The sequence below is a fragment of the Manis javanica genome, chromosome 2 (assembly GCF_040802235.1).
Source record: "Manis javanica isolate MJ-LG chromosome 2, MJ_LKY, whole genome shotgun sequence".
NCBI classification, from domain to species: Eukaryota; Metazoa; Chordata; class Mammalia; order Pholidota; family Manidae; genus Manis; species Manis javanica.
This window is the reverse complement of record NC_133157.1, coordinates 84,099,353-84,117,587: the sequence shown is the minus strand read 5'-3', so window position 1 is coordinate 84,117,587 and position 18,235 is coordinate 84,099,353. Positions and strand designations below refer to the sequence as shown.

The following is an 18,235-nucleotide window of genomic DNA, read 5'->3' as shown; positions in this document are numbered from 1 at the left end:
GAGTTATATACATATATATGTTATATTTCTTCAACTTGGAAGGATAATAGTATCTAACAAGTAGTGAGCAGCTGCCGAGAATGAGGCACATCTTACACTTTTATTCCTCACAATGACTCTAAAGTACATGTTTTCTTGTTCTCCCCATTTAAAGGTGAAAAAACAGGCTTCGGGCACTTTCCCAGGCCACACAGCTAGTAGAGAACTAGCCTGGGACTCAGAGCCAGGTCTGGCTGCCCCTAGAGAAAGTGCTTGGTCCACCCCACTGACCATGGTCAGTGTGTCCCCAAACCAGATCCCCACAAGCTCTAACAGCAGGTGTTTTTAGGGAACAGGTTGAGGGATGGGATGGTGGTGAGGACTCCACCTTCTCTTTATGTACTTCTCTACTGTTTCCTTTTCAGTAAGCAAGTATTATTTTTGTTATAAAAGTGCAAATCTAGGGAAATTGATAAAATAACCCTGGTGTGAGGTGTGCTAGGAATATAAATTTTTTCTTCCAGAATCACATACCTATTATGGACATCCATACACTCATATGTGCTTTTTGGAAATAAAAAGCACCCTTTCCAAACTTGGATGACAGAATCCTGGCTAAAATGTCCCAGGGTTTGCTGCTGTTTCATTCTGTGACCTAAACCCCAGATAAGATATCTGCCAATCTGCTTCCTATAATCTCAGTGGAATTGGGTTCTGTTCATACAGCACCAAATGTATGTGAATACTTGAATAAGATGGCATTATGAATAATTTTTTAGTGGCTGGATTTCTCATCTTCTATCTGTTATGAAATGGTTGCTTCTTAAGATCTTTAAAGAAAAAGGTTCATCATGAGAAAGTAGGTCTGTGTTTCTGGGCTGCCCGGTTCTATTTACAGCTTGCTATGGCCTTGGCAGCCTTCAGAATCAGCCAGGCCAGAGAGATTTCCCTGAGGGCTTGCCCAGTTATCTCAGTCACGTGGGCTGGAGCACTTTTCCTTAAAGGTCCTAGCACGCCAGCACGTAACAACTCTGATATCGGAGCAAACACAGTCCTTAGAGATTAAACAAGGCTTTCTGCAGGCAGAAAAGAGGATCTGGAAATTATAGCCACGATGACGGACAGAAGCCCCTTTGAGACAGACATGCTCACCCTCACCCGCTACGTTATGGAAAGGGGGCGTCAGGCCAAAGGGACAGGGGAGCTCACGCAGCTGCTGAACTCCATGCTGACAGCCATCAAAGCCATCTCCTCCGCTGTGCGCAAGGCCGGCCTGGCCAACCTGTGAGTCCTGTGGGGGCAGGTGTGGGTGCACAGGTCTGTCCTGGACTCGGGCCTGTGGGCCAAGCTGTGGTGTTGGGCAAGCAGCCCGGTCAAAGGCTATTTGCACCGGAGGGAAGTTGTGGTTAGTTTCTGTCATGTGTGCTTTGATAAAGGGGCCTTTGTCTTGTTTCTAGGAAAGAACAAAATATGTGGAGACACACTCTGGAGAAAATATGAATGTAATTTTCCAGTTGCCAATGCATTATAAAGATGAAAATCTCAGTGGCTTGTTACATTTAATTGTACATTGAATTATTGTGACTGTATCTGCCTTCTTGGTGACACAAAGAAACTGCTGGGAGGACGGAGACTTCTCTCTATGTCCTTTGCAAAATGAGCATTTTAGTGTCACGGTCTTTGCCAAAATGTTAGGAGCTAGGAATCAGTTACAGATTAACTTCCCAGGGCCACGGCCTACATCTCTTTTTTCACTATCAAAAGGAGTCTTTTGCTTTTAAAACATTTTTAAAATTTCTTCTCTGTAACTTTATCTTCTCCACCTGGCACGCAGGATGCCGGGAGGTGCTGGGACTGGGCCGAGGGAGTTGAGAGCATTCTTCCACTTTGCTCTCTTCAGGGCTTCATCCAAGCACAGATGAGGCTAAGTTCATGCTACCTGTGCTGATAGTCACAGCTTTCTCTTTAAAAATAAAACAAGTCTGTTATTTCATCAGCAAAAATGGATTACTCAGAAATAGCAGAGAATTGCAATTAGGGGCCAGCAAGGCACAGCAAAAACCATAGACAAATCCAGCAAAGCAGAGGAACTGTCCAGTGGGGGAGGAGGAGCTGTGAGGGGCTGTTTTGAGCTAAAGGCCATTGGAGAAATGCAAGAGTTCAGGGTGCTGAGGATTCTCTTGGCTGAGTTGCTGGAGGAGTTGATCTCTTACGGGAGAAGAAATGCCCATCTCTCCTGCTGGGGCTGTAAGGTAACTGGTGAGTTCTTCCTGCTGAGACTTCAGTTGGGGCCTGTAATTCACAAGTCTTCCGTCATTGACACGGAGTGTCACAGCGTGAGGGCTCCCCCTTTTGGCCTCCAGACCCCATCTCTGTGAGTTCTGATTAATTTTCACAGCCACGTGTCCAGTTAAAGTCCGTGATACAGAGCAGCCGTCTCTCTCTGGGCTTTCATGTCCTTTGCAGCAACTCCAGGGAAAGTCCTCTCAGAAGCAAAAGGGACCCATTATTATTATTTTTGCTCCAAAAGGAAGAAGTAACAAAGTCCAATAATTTAAAATATTTATTCTTAACTATTTAGTGCTTTAAAAAAGTTAGAATAAAGTTGAAATACAGTATTATGTTAGTTTCAGATGTAAACTATAGTGACTTGATAATTATACACATTACTAGATGCTGGCCATAGTAAATGTAGTTACCTCATCACCATGCCAGGATATTACAATATTACTGGTTATATTCTCTATGCTGTACTTCGAGTCCTGTGACTAACTTATTTTACAAATTAAAGTTTGTACTTTTTTATCCCCTTCACTTACCTCACCCATCCCCCACCCCCTCCCTATGGTAATCAACAGTCTGTTGTCCATATTTACACATCTGTCTTTTTTTGTTTTGTTTTTTAGATTCCACATGTAAGTGGAACCATATGGTATTTATCTTTCTTTGCCTGACTTATTTCACTTAGCATGATACCCACTAGCTCCATACATGTTGTCAATGGCAAGATTTCTTTTTTCTGGCTGAGTAAAATTCCATTGTGCGTATGTTCCACCTCTTCTTTATTCACTCCTCTATCAACGGGCATTTAGGTTGCTTCCATATATTTACTACTGTAAATGATGCTGCAATGAACATAGGGGTGCATAAATCTTTTCAAATTAGTGATTTTGTTTTCTTCAGGTAAATTCACAGAAGAGGAATTGCTGGGTCATATGGCATTTCTATTTTTTAGTTTTTTGAGGAGCCTCCATATAGTTTTCCACAGTGGCTGGACCAATTTACATTCCCACCAACAGTGTAGGAGGGTTCCCTTTTCTCCACATCCTCGTCAATACTTGTTATTTTTTGTCTTTCGCATGGTGGCCATTCTGACTGATGTGAAGTGATACCTCATTGTGGTTTTGATTTGCATTTCCCTGATGATTGATGATGTGGAGCACCTTTTCAGTGTCTTTCTGCTATCTGTATGTCTTCTTTGGAAAAATGTCTATTGAGGTCCTTTGCTTATTTTCTAATTGGATTGTTTGTTTTTTGGTGTTATGTTGTATGCATTCTTATTTATTTTATGTATTAGCCCCTATAGGATATATCTTTTGCAAATATATTCTCCCATAAGGTAAATTGCCTTTTTGTTTTGTTGAGGGTATCCTTTGCTGTCCAGAAGCCTTTTAGTTTGATGTAGTCCTGCTTGTTTACTTTGCTTTTGTTTCTCTTGCCCATGGAGCTGTATATAGAAATTCCTGATGTTGATGTTCATGAGATTCTTGCCTATGTTTTCTTCTAAGAACTTTTTGGTTTCATGTCTTACATTTAGGTCTTTCATACATGTCATGTTTAGTTTTGGGTATGGAGTTAGACAGTAATCCAGTTTCATTCTCTTACATGTAGCTGTCGAGTTTTCCTGAACCCCAGTTATTGAAGAGACTATCTTTTCCCCATTGTATATTCATGGCTCCTTTATCATATATAATTGACCATATATGCATGGGTTTATATCTGGGTTCTCTATTCAGTTCCATTGATCCATGGGTTTGGTCTTGTGCCAGTGCCATACTGTTTCAGTCACGGTAGCTTTGTAGTACAGCTTGAAGTCATGGCACCTGATACCTGCAGCTTTGTTTGTTTGTTTGTTTGTTTTTGGTATCATTAATCTACAATTACATGAGAAACATTATGTTTACTAGACTCCCCCATCACCAAGCCCTGCCACAAACTCCATTACAGTCACTGTTCATCAGCGTAGTAAGATGCTATAGAATTACTAGTTGTCTTCTCTGTGTTGTACAGCCCTCCCCTTGCCCCCACATTATACATGCTGATCATAATGCCCCCTTTCTTTTTGTCCCCCCCTTATCCCTCCCTTCCTACCCATCCTCCCCAGTCCCTTTCCCTTTGGTAACTGTTAGTCCATTCTTGGTTTCTGTGAGTCTGCTGCTGTTTTGTTCCTTCAGTTTTTTCTTTGTTGTTATACTCCACAGATGAGTGAAATCATTTGATACTTGTTTTTCTCCACCTGGCTTATTTATTTATTTATTTATTTATTTATTTATATTAAGATATGATTGATATATACTCTTATGAAGGTTTCACATGAAAAAACAAGGTGGTTACTACATTTACCCATATTATCAAGTTCCCACCCATACCCCAATGCAGTCACTGCCCATCAGTGTAGTAAGATGCTACAGATCCACTGTGTGCCTTCTCTGGGCTACACTCTTCTCCCCGTGATCCTTCACACCATGTGTACTAAACATAATACTCCTCAATCCCCTTCTCCCTCCCTCCCCACCCGCCCTCCCACACCCCTCCCCTTTGGTAACCACTAGTTCATTCTGGAGTCTCTGAGTCTGCTGCCACTTTGTTCCTTCAGTTTTGCTTCATTGTTATACTCCACAAATGAGGGAAATCATTTGGCATTTGTCTTTCTCCGCCTGGCTTATTTAACTGAGCATAATACCCTCCAGCTCTATCCATGTTGTTGCAAATGGTAAGATTTGTTTCTTTCTTATGGCTGAATAGTATTCCATTGTATATATGTACCACCTCTTCTTTATCCATTCATCTACTGATGGACACTTAGGTTGCTTCCATATCTTGGCTATTGTAAAAAGTGCTGCGATAAACATAGGGGTGCATATGTCTTTTGGAATCTGAGAAGTTGTATTCTTGGGTAAATTCCAAGGAGTGGGATTCCCGGTTCAAATGGTATTTCTATTTTTAGTTTTTTGAGGAAACTCCATATTGCTTTTCACAATGGTTGAACTAGCTTACATTCCCACCAGCAGTGTAGGAGGGTTCCCCTTTCTCCACATACTCGCCAGTATTTGTTGTTCTTAGTCTTTTCTATGCTGGCCATCCTTACTGGTGTGAGATGTTATCTCATTGTGGTTTTAATTTGCATTTCCCTGATGATTAGTGATGTGGAGCATCTTTTCATGTGTCTGTGGACCATCTGAATTTCTTCTTTGGAGAACTGTCTCTTCATATTCTCTGCCCATTTGTTATTTCCTTTTTGGGTGTTGAGGCATGTCAGTTCTTTATATATTTTGGGTGTTAACCCCTTGTCAGATATGTCATTTACAAATATATTCTCCCATACTGTAGGATGCCTTTTTGTTCTGTTGATGGTGTCCTTTGCTGTACAAAAACTTTTTAGTTTGATGTAGTCCTATGAGCTCATTTTTGCTTTTGTTTCCCTTTCTTGAGGAGATGCGTTCAGGAAGAAGTTTCTCATGCTTATATTCAGGAGATGTTTGCCTGTGTTGTCTTCTAAGAGTTTTATGGTTTCATGACTTACATTCAAGTCTTTAATCCATTTCGAGATTACTTTTGTGTATGGGGTTAAACAATAATCCAGTTTCATTCTCTTGCATGTAGCTGTCCAGTTTTGCCAACACCGGCTGTTGAAGAGACTGTCATTTCCCCATTGTATATCCATGGCTCCTTTATCATATATTAATTGACCATATATGCTTGGGTTTATATCAGGGATCTCTAGTCTGTTGCATTGGTCTATGTGTCTGTTCTTGTGCCAGTACCAAGTTGTCTTGATTACTGTGCTTTGTAGTAGAGCTTGCAGTTGGGGAGCATGATGCCCCCAGCTTTATTCTGCCTTCTCAGAATTGCTTTGGCTATTCGAGGTCTTTTGTGGGTCTATATGAATTTTAGGACAATTTTCTCTAGTTCGTTGAAGAATGCTGCTGGTATTTTGATAGGAATTGCATTGAATCTATAGATTGCTTTAGGCAGGATGGTCACTTTGGCAGTATTAATTCTTCCTATCCATGAGCATGGGATGTGTTTCCATTTATTGGTATCTTCTTTAATTTCTCTCATGAGTGTCTTGTAGTTTTCAGAGTATAGGTCTTTCACTTCCTTGGTTAGGTTTATTCCTAGGTATTTTATTCTTCTTGATGCAATTGTGAATGGAATTGTTTTTCTAATTTCTGTCTCTGCTAGTTTATTGTTAGTGTATAGGAATGCAACATATTTCTGTGTATTAATTTTGTATCCTGCAACTTTGCTGAATTCAGAGTAGTTCTAGTAGTTTTGGAGTGGATTCTTTAGGGTTTTTTTAATGTGCAATACCATGTCATCTGCAAACAGGGACAGTTTAACTTCTTCCTTGCCAATCTGGATGCCTTTTATTTCTTTGTGTTGTCTGATTGCTGTCTCTAGGACCTCCAGTACTATGTTGAATAGAAGTGGGGAAAGTGGGCATCCTTGTCTTGTTCCCCATCTTAAAGGAAAACTTTCAGCTTCTCACTGTTAAGTGTAATGTTGGCTGTGGGTTTGTCATATATGGCCTTTATTATGTTGAATTACTTGCCCTCTATACCCATTTTGTTGAGAGTTTTTTTCATAAATGGATGTTGAATTTTGTCAAATGCTTTTTCAGCATCTGTGGAGATGATCATGTGGTTTTTGTATTTCCTTTTGTTGATGTGGTGGATGATGTTGCTGGATTTTCTAATGTCATACCATCCTTGCATCCCTGGCATAAATCCTATTTGATCATGATGGATGATCTTTTTGATGTATTTTTGAATTTGGTTTGCTAATATTTTGTTGAATATTTTTGCATCTATGTTCATCAGGGCTATTGGTCTGTAATTTTCTTTTTTGGTGGTGTCTTTGCCTGATTTTGGTATTAGAGTTATGCTGGCCTCAAAGAATGAGTTTGGAAGTATTCCCTCCTCTTCTATTTTCTGGAAAACTTTAAGGAGGATGGGTATTAGATCTTCACTAAATGTTTGATAAAATTCAGTGGTGAAGCCATATGGTTCAGCAGTTTTTTTCTTAGATAGTTTTGTGATTACCAGTTCAATTTTGTTCCTGGTAATTGGTCTGTTCAGATTTTCTGTTTCTTCCTTGGTCAGCCTTGGAAGGTTGTATTTTTCTAGAAAGTTGTCCATTTCTTCTATGTTACCCAGTTTGTCAGCATATAATTTTTCATAATATTCTCTAATAATTCTTTGTATTTCTGTGGTGTCCATAGTGATTTTTCCTTTCTCATTTCTGATTCTGTTTATGTGTGTAGACTCTTTTTTTCTTGATAAGTCTGGCTCAGGGTTTATCTATTTTGCTTATTTTCTTGAAGACCCAGCTGTTGCTTTCATTGGTTCTTTCTATTGTTTTATTCTTCTCAATTTTATTTATTTCTGCTCTAATCTTTATTATGTCCCTCCTTCTACTGACTTTGAGCCTCATTTGTTCTTCTTTTTCTAGTTTCATTAATTGTGAGTTTAGACTGCTTATATGGGATTGTTCTTTCCTGAGGTAGGCCTATATTACAATACACTTTCCTCTGAGAACAGCTTTTGCTGCGTCCCACAGATTTTGCGGTGTTGAATTATTGTTGTCCTTTGTCTCCATATATTGCTTGGTCTCTGTTTTGATTTGGTCATTGATCCATGGGTTTAGGAGCATGTTGTGAAGCCTCCATGTGTTTGTGGAATTTTTCATTTTCTTTGCATAATTTATTTCTAGTTTCATACCTTTGTGGTCTGAGAAACTGGTTGGTACAATTTCAATATTTTTGAATTTACTGAGGCTCTTTTTGTGGCCTACTATATGATCTTTTCTTGAAAATGTTCCATGTGCACTTGAGAAGAACATATTCTGTTGCTTTTGGGTGTAGAGTTCTGTAGATGTCTGTTAGGTCCATCTGTTCTGTTGTGTTGTTCAGTGCCTCTGTCTCCTTACTTATCTTCTGTCTGGGTGATCTGTCCTTCAGAGTGAGTGGAGTGTTGAAGTCTCCTAGAGTGAATGCATTGCTTTCTATTTCCCCTTTTAAATCTGTTAGTATTTGTTTCACATATGTAGGTGCTCCTCTGTTGGAACTAATTTTTAGATATAATTGCTTTTGCTACTTTTGAATTTCAACCTTCACACTAACTTTTAAGTAACTGATCTACTGCCTCTGCTATATGTTCGCTTTACCAGTGGAGATTTTTCCCTATCTTGCTTCTACTTAGGGTATTTTCTTACCTCTTAAAGAGGTCCCTTTAACGTTTCTTGTAAGGCTGTTTTAGTAGTGGTTAACTCTATTAACTTATATTCATCTGTGATGCTCTTTATCTCTCCCTCAATTCTGAATGATAACCCTGTTGGGTAGAGTATTCTTGGCTGGAGGTTTTTTTTTCTCCATTCAGCACTTTGAATATGTCATGCCATTCCCTTCTGGCCTATAGAATTTCTGCAGAAAAATCAGTTGATAACTTATGGGATTTCCTTTATATGTGATTTCTTGCATTTTTCTTGCTTCTTTTAAGATTCTACCTTCATTTTTGATTTTTGACATTTTAAGTATGATGTGTCTTGGTGGAACCTCCTTGGGTTCATCTTGCTTAGAGCAATTTGTGCTTCCTGGACCTGGTGGACTGTTTTCTTCCCATGGTTAGGAAAGTTTTCAGCTATTATCTCTTCAAATAAATTTTCTACTCCTTTCTCTTTCTCTTCTCCTTCTGGGACTCCTATAATGCAGATATTAGGACATTTGATGTTGCCCCAGAACTCTCTTACCCTATTCTCATTTCTTTAATTCTTTCTTCCTTCTGCTGTTCAGCCTGATGCTTTATATCACTCTATCTCCCAAGTCACTAATCTATTCTTCTGCATCCTCTAATCTGCTCTTCATTCCCTCAGAGTAATTTTTATTTCATCTATTGAATTCTTCATCTCTGATTGGTTCTTTTACAGACTTTCAATTTTCTTGAGGTCCTCTCTTGTTTTATCAAGTACAGTGGGAATCTTTATAACCACTGCTTTACACTCTTTATCAGATAGATTGATTAACTCTTGTTTTTTTCTTTTTCTTTTTTTTCTTGTTCTGTCATTTGGGGAATGTTCCTCTGTCTCCTCCTTTTCTCTGCTTGGCTCTATGAATTAGTTGAAAGGGCTCACTCTCCTAGTCTTGAAGGATTGACCTTGAATAGGAGAATACCCTGTGTAGACTGCATGTGCCTCATGGTTTTGACAAGCTGGAAGCTGAATAATTGTGGAATAGGCTTTTCCTGGTGCTGATGCTCCCAGAGTGTGGTCCCAGGGCCATGACCTTGGGAGCCCATTGGAGGGGATAGTGGGTAGACACCTGTGGGTTCTGCACTGGTTGGGGGAGGGTGGTGGGCCAGTGGCTGGTCAGGGGCGAACTGCAGGCAACTCCTAGATTGGTGTTAGCTGAGTCCCCTCTGCCTTTACACCTTGTATGCCTGTATGTGCTCTGGGCTGCCTGGGGTTACTCCAGGGAACCCCTGTGCTGGGCACCCACCAGATCCCAGGGGCAGCATGAACTCAGGCTCTCTGCACATTCCCCCTTGGTCCCTGGGCACTCTGGTCTGCTCCTGAGCATTTCCACGTCAGCATCTGGGGTCCTGTTGCAGTTGGGATCAGACACCATGCACATGTAAATTCCTCCAAGGCCCTTGCACACTTGGACTGCTCTGGGGAATTGGTGCTTCCTGGGTCCCACTGGTGGCCATAGGCCAGCCCCACACATGTTCCCCCGCAGTGCTCTGGGGAGTTGTCTTGGTGGTACAGCCTGAAGATTTGGGCACCCTCCCTGTGAGCAGGGGAACTTCTGATTCCTGCTGATGGGAGCTAGGCCAGTAGGTAACAGTGTCAGTGAGGGGGGACTGCTGGATCACTCCCAGATCCTGTTCTCAGCTGCACAAGGCTGTGGGGGAGGAGTACAAATAATGGTCCTGGCTGGCTCCTCCAAGCTGGATTGCCTCCAGTGGTTCCCTTGCCAAGTAGTGGATGTTTAGTTCTGAAACTTAGGTTCTTTCACTCATGGTCCAGTGGCACTTTAAGCCACGAGGCGTTTTTCCTGTGCCTTAGGGCAGGGAATCCACCCCTGGCTCTCCCAGTGAAGTCCCTCCCCTCCCGCCTGCTGTTGGCTGTGCTGGAGGTGGGGTTGCAGCTACTGTGTCTCTGTCTCTGCTGTTGCTTTTTATTTTAACTGTGCTGTCTGTCCCTCCTTGTATAGAAGGTGCTCCTCTCTTCTTGAGGGTGAAATGCTCTGTGTGTTGGCATACATTTCAGTGTGTAAGTGAGAGAAGGGGGCCAGGCTCTCTGTACTCTGCCTTCTTTCCAGAATCATTCAACAATTTGGTACTTTTAACACAAAAAAATGATAGCATTATATCACAAGATGTAATTATTCCAAGATATTTACAGAATGTATTTATGTAAGGTTTTGCGACCTAGTAACAGGGTCCAAGTTAAAGATGCAGTATGACCAGTTTTTCCTCTCTTTGTACTGCTATAACTGTATTAGTATCTCATTTGGCAATAATCCAAGTTCTACATTTAAGGGCCTTCATAAGTGTGAGGTACAGCCATTTGCCTCTGTCCTGCTCATACCGGGTGACAGGTCCTGCTGAGTGACACTAGGTAGTGACTTTGCGTCTTCTCATATTGGGCCTTGCTATGTTGAGAGCCATTTCTGGGCATCCCTGCTGCTTGCTGACATCTCGGTATTCTTTGCCATCTTTAATTAGCTCCTCCTCTGTGCAGGAGTCTTGACTAGGCAAGTCTACTGTGATAGGGCTGTACTAATCAGCTTCTGACTTTATGGCCATTGGGTGTTCAGGCTCAATGAAATGAGTGCAAGTGAAGTGGACTCAGGAACTGGATAACTAAGGTGCTCATCTACCTTGGCTTTTCCTTCCACGTGTTCATTCATGGCAATGATCTTGCTAGGACCTCAGTTCGCCCATTTGTAAAACAGAGAGGATACTAAAAACCCTTAACTCTTAAGGTTGTTGCAAGGCTTGGACAGTCCATATAATGATGATTTTGACAGTGCCCCATAATAAATGCTCAGTAAATGGTCATAATTACACAATTTCAAGCCTTGACCTGGGGAAATTTGCTGGCTGGTTAATGCCTCCATACTGCTACGTGGCAGGCACAGCCCATGGAAACAAGAAGTCCAGATTCCACATTTCTCTGAGGCTGAGACAGGAGTCCAGTGTCTGGCAGAGGCCCCCTCCTGCCAATTCAGATGGCATCCTTCCCCGGGTCCCTCAGTAGTGGACCCAAAGTGGCAGCAGGAGAAGCCCGCTAGTTGGAAATTCCTTCCTTCTACCAAGATGCTGAGATTACTTTAATATAACCCTGGAATTGCTTCTCAGATTGCTAAAAGGTTGCCCAACGTCCTAGAGCCATTCTGCACAGGAGAATGGGACTCTCCCATATTCCTGCCACGTTCCCATTTAGGGGTCCTCAAGGCCCCTCCTTCCTTTGCTTCCTCTTTTTGGAAAGACATTTCTAGGCACAGGCTCAATAAATGCAAAAGTGCTGGAAAATTCTCATGTTTCCCCTTGTTTTCTGTCTGCTCCATGGTGTGGGAAGAAGAGAATGCCTCCCCTGGAAGCCTCTCCATAGCTTTCCACTGTCAAAATGTCAGAACACTTTGTTTAACAATTGTCAGTAAAGCTTTAGTATTAGTTAAAATGGTAAAGAAATGTCCTGTGAGCTATAAGACAGTCTTTCACCCATGATCTAACTCAGAGCAATTGTCAGGCAATTAGATCCCATTGTGAAAGAGCTTCCATTATTTTGGAAGGAGGAGGTGGGGGGATAGACACAGCAGGATGCCCAGCACCTGGAGAGAGGGTGCAGAGGGATGCGGTAAGGGTGGGGTTGATGGGGTGCGGGGGGGCCTTGCAACCCTCAGGAGAGAGAGCCTATTTCTCAGCTCTTCTCACCAGTCTTCAGGCAACCTGGCCCTTCATTCTCCAGCAGCAGCTGCCAAGAGATTCCACATTAAACAAAAGGATGGGTTTGTGGTCCCTTTAAACTCTGATGGAAAAATTACCCAGTTTTTTTCATGCTATTTGTTTTTTTTCTTGGTTTTGTTTGAATCAGAAGGTACAGTCTTTGAGGCCAGGCTACCAATATCATTTTCCAAGGCAGCCCTCTCTGCACATCACATGACATCAGAGCAAATAATGGGTGGAGGGTCTGTGGTGGAGAGGAGAGGCTGTCAATCAGGGAAGAGTGTGGGAAGTGAGTAAGTGAGTTGTGTCCCACTTAGGGTAGATCAGTGGTTCTCAACCCTGGCTACCTGTTAGAACCACCTGAAGATTCGTTCAACAAATAAATGGTATTTAAATAAATTGAAACAAATAAATTGAAAAGGTAGAGGAAGGGAAAGTACCTTCCTGCCATCCTTTCTTCATAATCCAGCGGACACATATAGGGTATCTGTAGGGAGAATGGAAGTTGCATGGCCAGGATCCTCACCTGACTCTGTTCTGCTCACCCACTGTGCATGTGCAGTGCTCACAGGGTCAGGCTTGCACACATGTGGGCAATGGCTATTATTGACTCTATGTAAAGAGCTCCACCCAGTGCTCTGGGGCGGCGAGGCAGCAGAGAGGCTTAGAGGCAGAGACAGGCTTTCTGCATGCAGACTTGCCCTGAGGAGGATGGGATTCTACCACTTGACCTGCCAACATGAGAACAAATCTGGGTATAAACCCTTTTACCCCCAGCATTCTGGTGTCATTTTTTGGTCTCATCGAATCCAGAGTGAACTTTCCCAGGGCTGACAGGGGAGACATTTGGTGTAGTTGGCAGGATTTACTGCAGACCAAAAAAAACCAGAATAAGCTGCCCTTATGAGAGGGGTACTTCAGTGGGCTGCCCCTGTGGATGGGGAGACACTCGATATCCCCCAGTGGGCATGTGGCCCGAGGTGGCTTGCCTCCTAGAGGACTGGGCCCCACCCCAGGACTAGAGTCAGGTGGAGGTGACACCTGAAGCAGTAAAGTTGGCCCTCAGCAAAACAGGGAATTTTTTGGAGAAACGAATGTCCACACAGAGACAGGAACCATGGGTTGGCTTTTTCTCACTGTGATTAAGAAAGGCCATAAAGGAGAAGGACGTACTCCTGCAAGAAGCACAAGAAGAGGAAGCATGAGAATGCAAGCTGCCAGGTGCCATAGAGGAGGTAAGAAATTTGTTGGTGACCGAGACAGTGTCACTGTGAGGTGCTGTGGAGATGGTAAAGGATGTAATGGTAGTACAAAAAGAAACAGCACAAAAATGCAAGCTGCAAAGTGCTATGGAAGAGGCAAAAGCCATGGAAGAGAAGGTCGTACTCCTGCAAAAAGCACAAGAGGCAGCACAGAACACCAGCTGTGAGGTATTGAGGTGAAGGTAAGACAGCTGTTGAAGCTAAGCTAGCGCTGATGTGAGGCACTGTAGAAAAGGTAAAGGGTGTAGCTGAGGAAGCACTCAGGGGAGTGGAGAGAAAGGTGACATCAGCCCTGAAAATGGAGGAGGAGCTGGGGAAAGATAAGGGGGTAGAGGCCAGAGGAGATGACCCCTCTTCTATTGAAATCCTGCCCAGTTGTAGTCAAGGAAATAGATACACAGCAACTGATGGTTCCTCTGGGAGAGGCACAGCCCCCTCCCCAGGTCATGGAGCACTCTATGCTTTGCCCCTACAATCAGGCTGAGCTGGTGGATTTGGGCTCCCGGTTTCAGCAGAAGCCCTTGGAGTCACTATGAGCTTGGCTTCAGCATCTTTGGGATGTAGGTGTTAATGCAATCATTCTGTCCTGGTTAGAATTGGGAAAACTGGTTTCCCTGATGACTCATCCTGCCCTGTGGAAACAACTGCAAAATGCACATCAGACCCCCCAAAATCACTCCCTCCCTGATAAACTTATGGCCGTGCTTCCTGCCCTGTGGTCCAACCAGGGTGATTTATCACTTTTTCCCACTAGATGGCAGATATATGCTGAGCTCCAACAAAGGCATGAAAAATGCCATTTATAGCCTAGTGAATTATGGCCCAGATGAGGAACATTTTACTATAAGGATGAGGAATGTGGTGCTTCAGATGGCTTCCACATCCCTCTTTGGGCCCCTAGTGATCATTCTTGCCCCTCACTTAGGACAGCCCATCAGTGAGGCTACCCATACTGTATCAGACTTGGAAGAGGCTGAAGCAATGAGAGCATGGAAGGGAATATGGTCAGCTACTTAGAGGAACAGTTTAAAGAGCCCCATGAAGGTCACAAGGATCCATATGTGGGCTGATTTGATAAAAGCAGGAACAAACAGAGAGAAACTGGATGGAAATTCAATAAAATTTTACTGGAGCTGTGGCAGCCACTGAAGCCAGAGCAAGTTTCAGCAGTTGGCTAAAGCGAGGACAAAGAAATGGAGACAGAGACAAAGCCACAAGCCTGGCCTGTGTGCCTGCAGGAATTTCTGGTGGAGAGTGAGCTGACCCCACCTGGAACCTCACAGGAAGACAATTTGGCGATATGGTTTGACTGAGGGGAGGGTCAAGACATCTGCGTTGGGGGTCTGGGGGGCCACACCCCTCTGGCTCCCCTCTGGCTCTTGGCGGAACCAGGGGCCACATGTTGAAATATCAATTCTTGGCTCCCAGTGAACATACAATGTGTCCTGGCCCTGGTGGACACAGGAGCTGAATACTCAATGATTTGTGGCAACCCTGAGTGGTTTCCCAGAACCCCTGTTGTTATAGATGGATACAGGGGTAAGACTGTCAGAGTGAAACAAGCCCAAATCCCACTGGGAATAGGGCATCTGTATACAGTATACTGTGTATATCTCTCCTATCCCCAAATGTATTTGGGGGACAGATATCCTGCAGGGCCTATAGTTGTAGACCACTGCAGGTGAGTTCAGACTGAGGATACATGTGGTGCAGTGCTCACAGGTGCAGGCTTGTACACATGTGGGCAATGAGTTACTACTAGGCTGCAAGGAGGCGGAGAGGCTGCAGGCAGAGACTGGCTTGTTGCCTGCAGACTTGCTCTGAGGTGGATGGAATTCTAACATTTGACCTGCCACCCCAAGAATAAAACCGGGTATAAACCCTTTTGCTTCGAAAGTTCCATTGTCATTTTTCGGTCTCACCGAATCCAGAATGAACTTGCCTGGGGCTGAAACCCTCAGGCGAGACAGCATCTGCTATGTTCTCAGGCACCGTGGAAACCAACACAATAGGCCAGAGTCCTAGCCCTCAGTGAGCAGAGAGTCTGGCAGGAAAGACAGTCCCATGAACAGATGGTGAGCAGCTCTGGAAGGAACTTCAGGGCCATGCGTAGTGTGTGGTGGGACAGGGAAGCTTCAGGGTCAGCAGGGGGAGCAGGGAAAGCTGAAGGTGGGCAGACAGCTTGCCTGAGGGGGAGCGCCATGAGGGAAGGTGAAAAGGGAGGAGTGCTGGGTGCCCTACTCAAACCACAAAGGTGCCACATGGGTGGGTGTAAGGCAGGCGTGTGCCCTGTGGGATCCTGAGGCTGAGACCGGAGTCAGGTGAGCAGTTCAAGAGGCAATGTCAGCGTGGGAACAGGGCGTCCGGGCGGGGGGTGTGGGTGGGGGCGGCCTGAAGCCCACTGTGGGAAGGTGGGAACCCCGAGTGAGATCTGAAGTGTATTTTAGAAGGACCCCTCCCATGATGGTGGAAGCTGGGAGACCCTTGGAACCTAAAACACAAAAAGACAAAGCTAGATAGAATCTTCCCAGTAGTGCTCTTTCTTATATTGCTTGAAATGGGAGTGAAGAAGAAAATTAAATTGGTTAAATTGGTCCCCAAATTTCCCTTTTATTCAAGTAACACCAGGCTACAGCAGAGCGATTTTTAATTCAGACCAGCCGGCCACTACCTGAGGTTAACACATGCTTGGAATTCCAGTGTGGAAAGCCACGGCCCTTTACTTTTTGGAGCCATTAATTATGACAAGCTTCTGATGTTACAGTCTTTGTCTTCACATCCCAGTGTCAAGTGCAGGCTGTTAGTAAGATCGGATTCTTGTTAGGTAATTGGTGGAGGACTATGACCATACCACAGGGGGAAAGGAAGCAAGCCTGGGAGGCTCCCGCCCTGAGACATGCTGTGCTTGCCGCGTATGCGTAAGCGGAGACTCTGGAGCCGCGGAAGGAAACGGGGTGGGGTGGGGGTGCAGGTGTGCCAGAGTCCGGATGCTGTGCGGGGGGTTGGGACGCCTTACTGATTTCCCACAGCCTTTTGTCTTCCTAGGTATGGCATTGCGGGAAGCGTGAACGTGACAGGGGATGAGGTGAAGAAACTGGACGTGTTATCCAATTCCCTGGTGATCAACATGCTACAGTCCTCCTACAGCACCTGTGTTCTGGTCTCGGAAGAGAACAAAGAAGCCATTATCACTCCCAAGGAGAAGAGGGTGCGTGCGCGGCCAGGCTGCAGTTCCCCTCAGCACCAGCGGAGGGTGGTACTGAGTTGCAAAAGTTGTGGGATTTTTCTCTTAACTTTTCTGGAAAAAAGTGGACCAAGTACTTTAGCTGGAAGCCTCATGCTGTCTAATGAAAAAATACTGTATACCAACGCAGTGGCTGATTCAAGAAATTAATCAGAGTGATTTCCCCAAATGCCTCAAGGGGTGGGTTATTGAGTTTCCACTTATTGTACCCATAACAAGTGCTGGCATTTGGGGGCCTTGAAAATCCAGACCAGTAAAAGTAGTAGAGTTCCTGGGAAGAGCCGTACGCTTCTTACTCTTCCTATCCCCATTTTTATTACTCACGCACGCCAACACACACTTCCCCAAGAAAGTTATGGTTTCAGCAGAAATTTCTTCATGCCTGACAAACTGTTAGACTAACACAGAAAAGAAAGCATAAAGATTGTGGGCTCTTGCCTTAATACACTGATAAACTTGGTTAGGGCAGGGCAGGACTGGGGAGGGTCGATATTCACTAAGGTTTCACAAACAATTTATCAAAGTGAGAGATTTGCTGGTGGCCACAAAATTCAACCCATGCTCAGCTGTGATACAGTGATACACCATTAATGCTGGCGTAATTGACTCTTACTTTATACACCGGGTATCAGAGACCAGGTACCATTTATGATTAGCTGAAAGAAAGGCAAAGCCAGGTTACTAAGTGCTCCTGTGTGCCCAGGACTGTGAAAGGCACTTTAGTCTTGTTTCACATAATTTAAGCTAAATCACACCTGTTATTTTCAATTATAAATTTCTACTGATATGACCCTTGATTATCTCTCCAATCTAATCTCCATTTTCTTCCCCAGCTGGCCTGAGCTGCACAGGTCTTCATGCTGGTTCTTGAAAACTCCATGCTTGTTCGATGCCAGCTACTTGAACACTTCCCAGCATATGCTAGCTGCTCAACAAACACCTGTTGAATGAATGCTTGAATGAATGGGCTCAGTGGGATTATATGTGGGAAAAATGGGGAATTTCCAAATTTATGGATTATTGCCTCTGCCTCTGACCACCACCACTGAACAAGGAAAAAATACAAAGAAAAGAAATAAAGGTCATTTTAAACTAGAGCATTGCTCATCAGAAAGTCAGGGAAAGGTGAGTTTAGTGGCAGGAGAAATGACCACGTTCTACTTGATGTTTTATTACCAGTGTTTAATTAATCAGAAGACTCTGTCCCCACCTCTGAAGCTCTCACAGGGCCTTGTGCGTAGCAGGCCTGTAAAAGTGTCAGGTGATTTGTTCACATGGAGCAGCCTGTGACAGCAGCGTGGGTGGGCCGGACCCCCACCTGCCTGGCTCTCTGGCCTTCATGTCGGACAGGTGGGTTGGCTGCAGCAAAACCCAGACAATATTTTTATTCTCCTGATATATTCATGCACAACAACTATCTTAATAAGACAGACCCAGAGGCCCTGGGACGTTGTTCTGAGAGTTTCTGGTCTTTTGGCAAAAATGCTCCAAATGAACAAAGCTGACCTGGGGAAAGACTC

At 43.9% G+C, this 18,235-nt stretch overlaps 1 protein-coding gene across 2 annotated transcripts in view; it reads left to right on the top strand.

The window, feature by feature from the left end:
- The first annotated feature begins 968 nt into the window (after window positions 1-968).
- The window catches only part of LOC108393437 (fructose-1,6-bisphosphatase isozyme 2), a 57,015-nt gene continuing 39,748 nt past the window's right edge, over window positions 969-18,235 (top strand). The window contains exons 1-2 of one of the 2 annotated variants that reach the window (XM_073228765.1): window positions 969-1,263; window positions 16,517-16,679. In XM_073228765.1, coding sequence (XP_073084866.1) covers window positions 1,094-1,263; window positions 16,517-16,679 — 333 coding nt within the window. In that variant the 5' untranslated portion in view covers window positions 969-1,093. The remainder of the gene's footprint in view (window positions 1,264-16,516; window positions 16,680-18,235) is intronic. The other variant, XM_036991382.2, reaches the window with a different exon arrangement.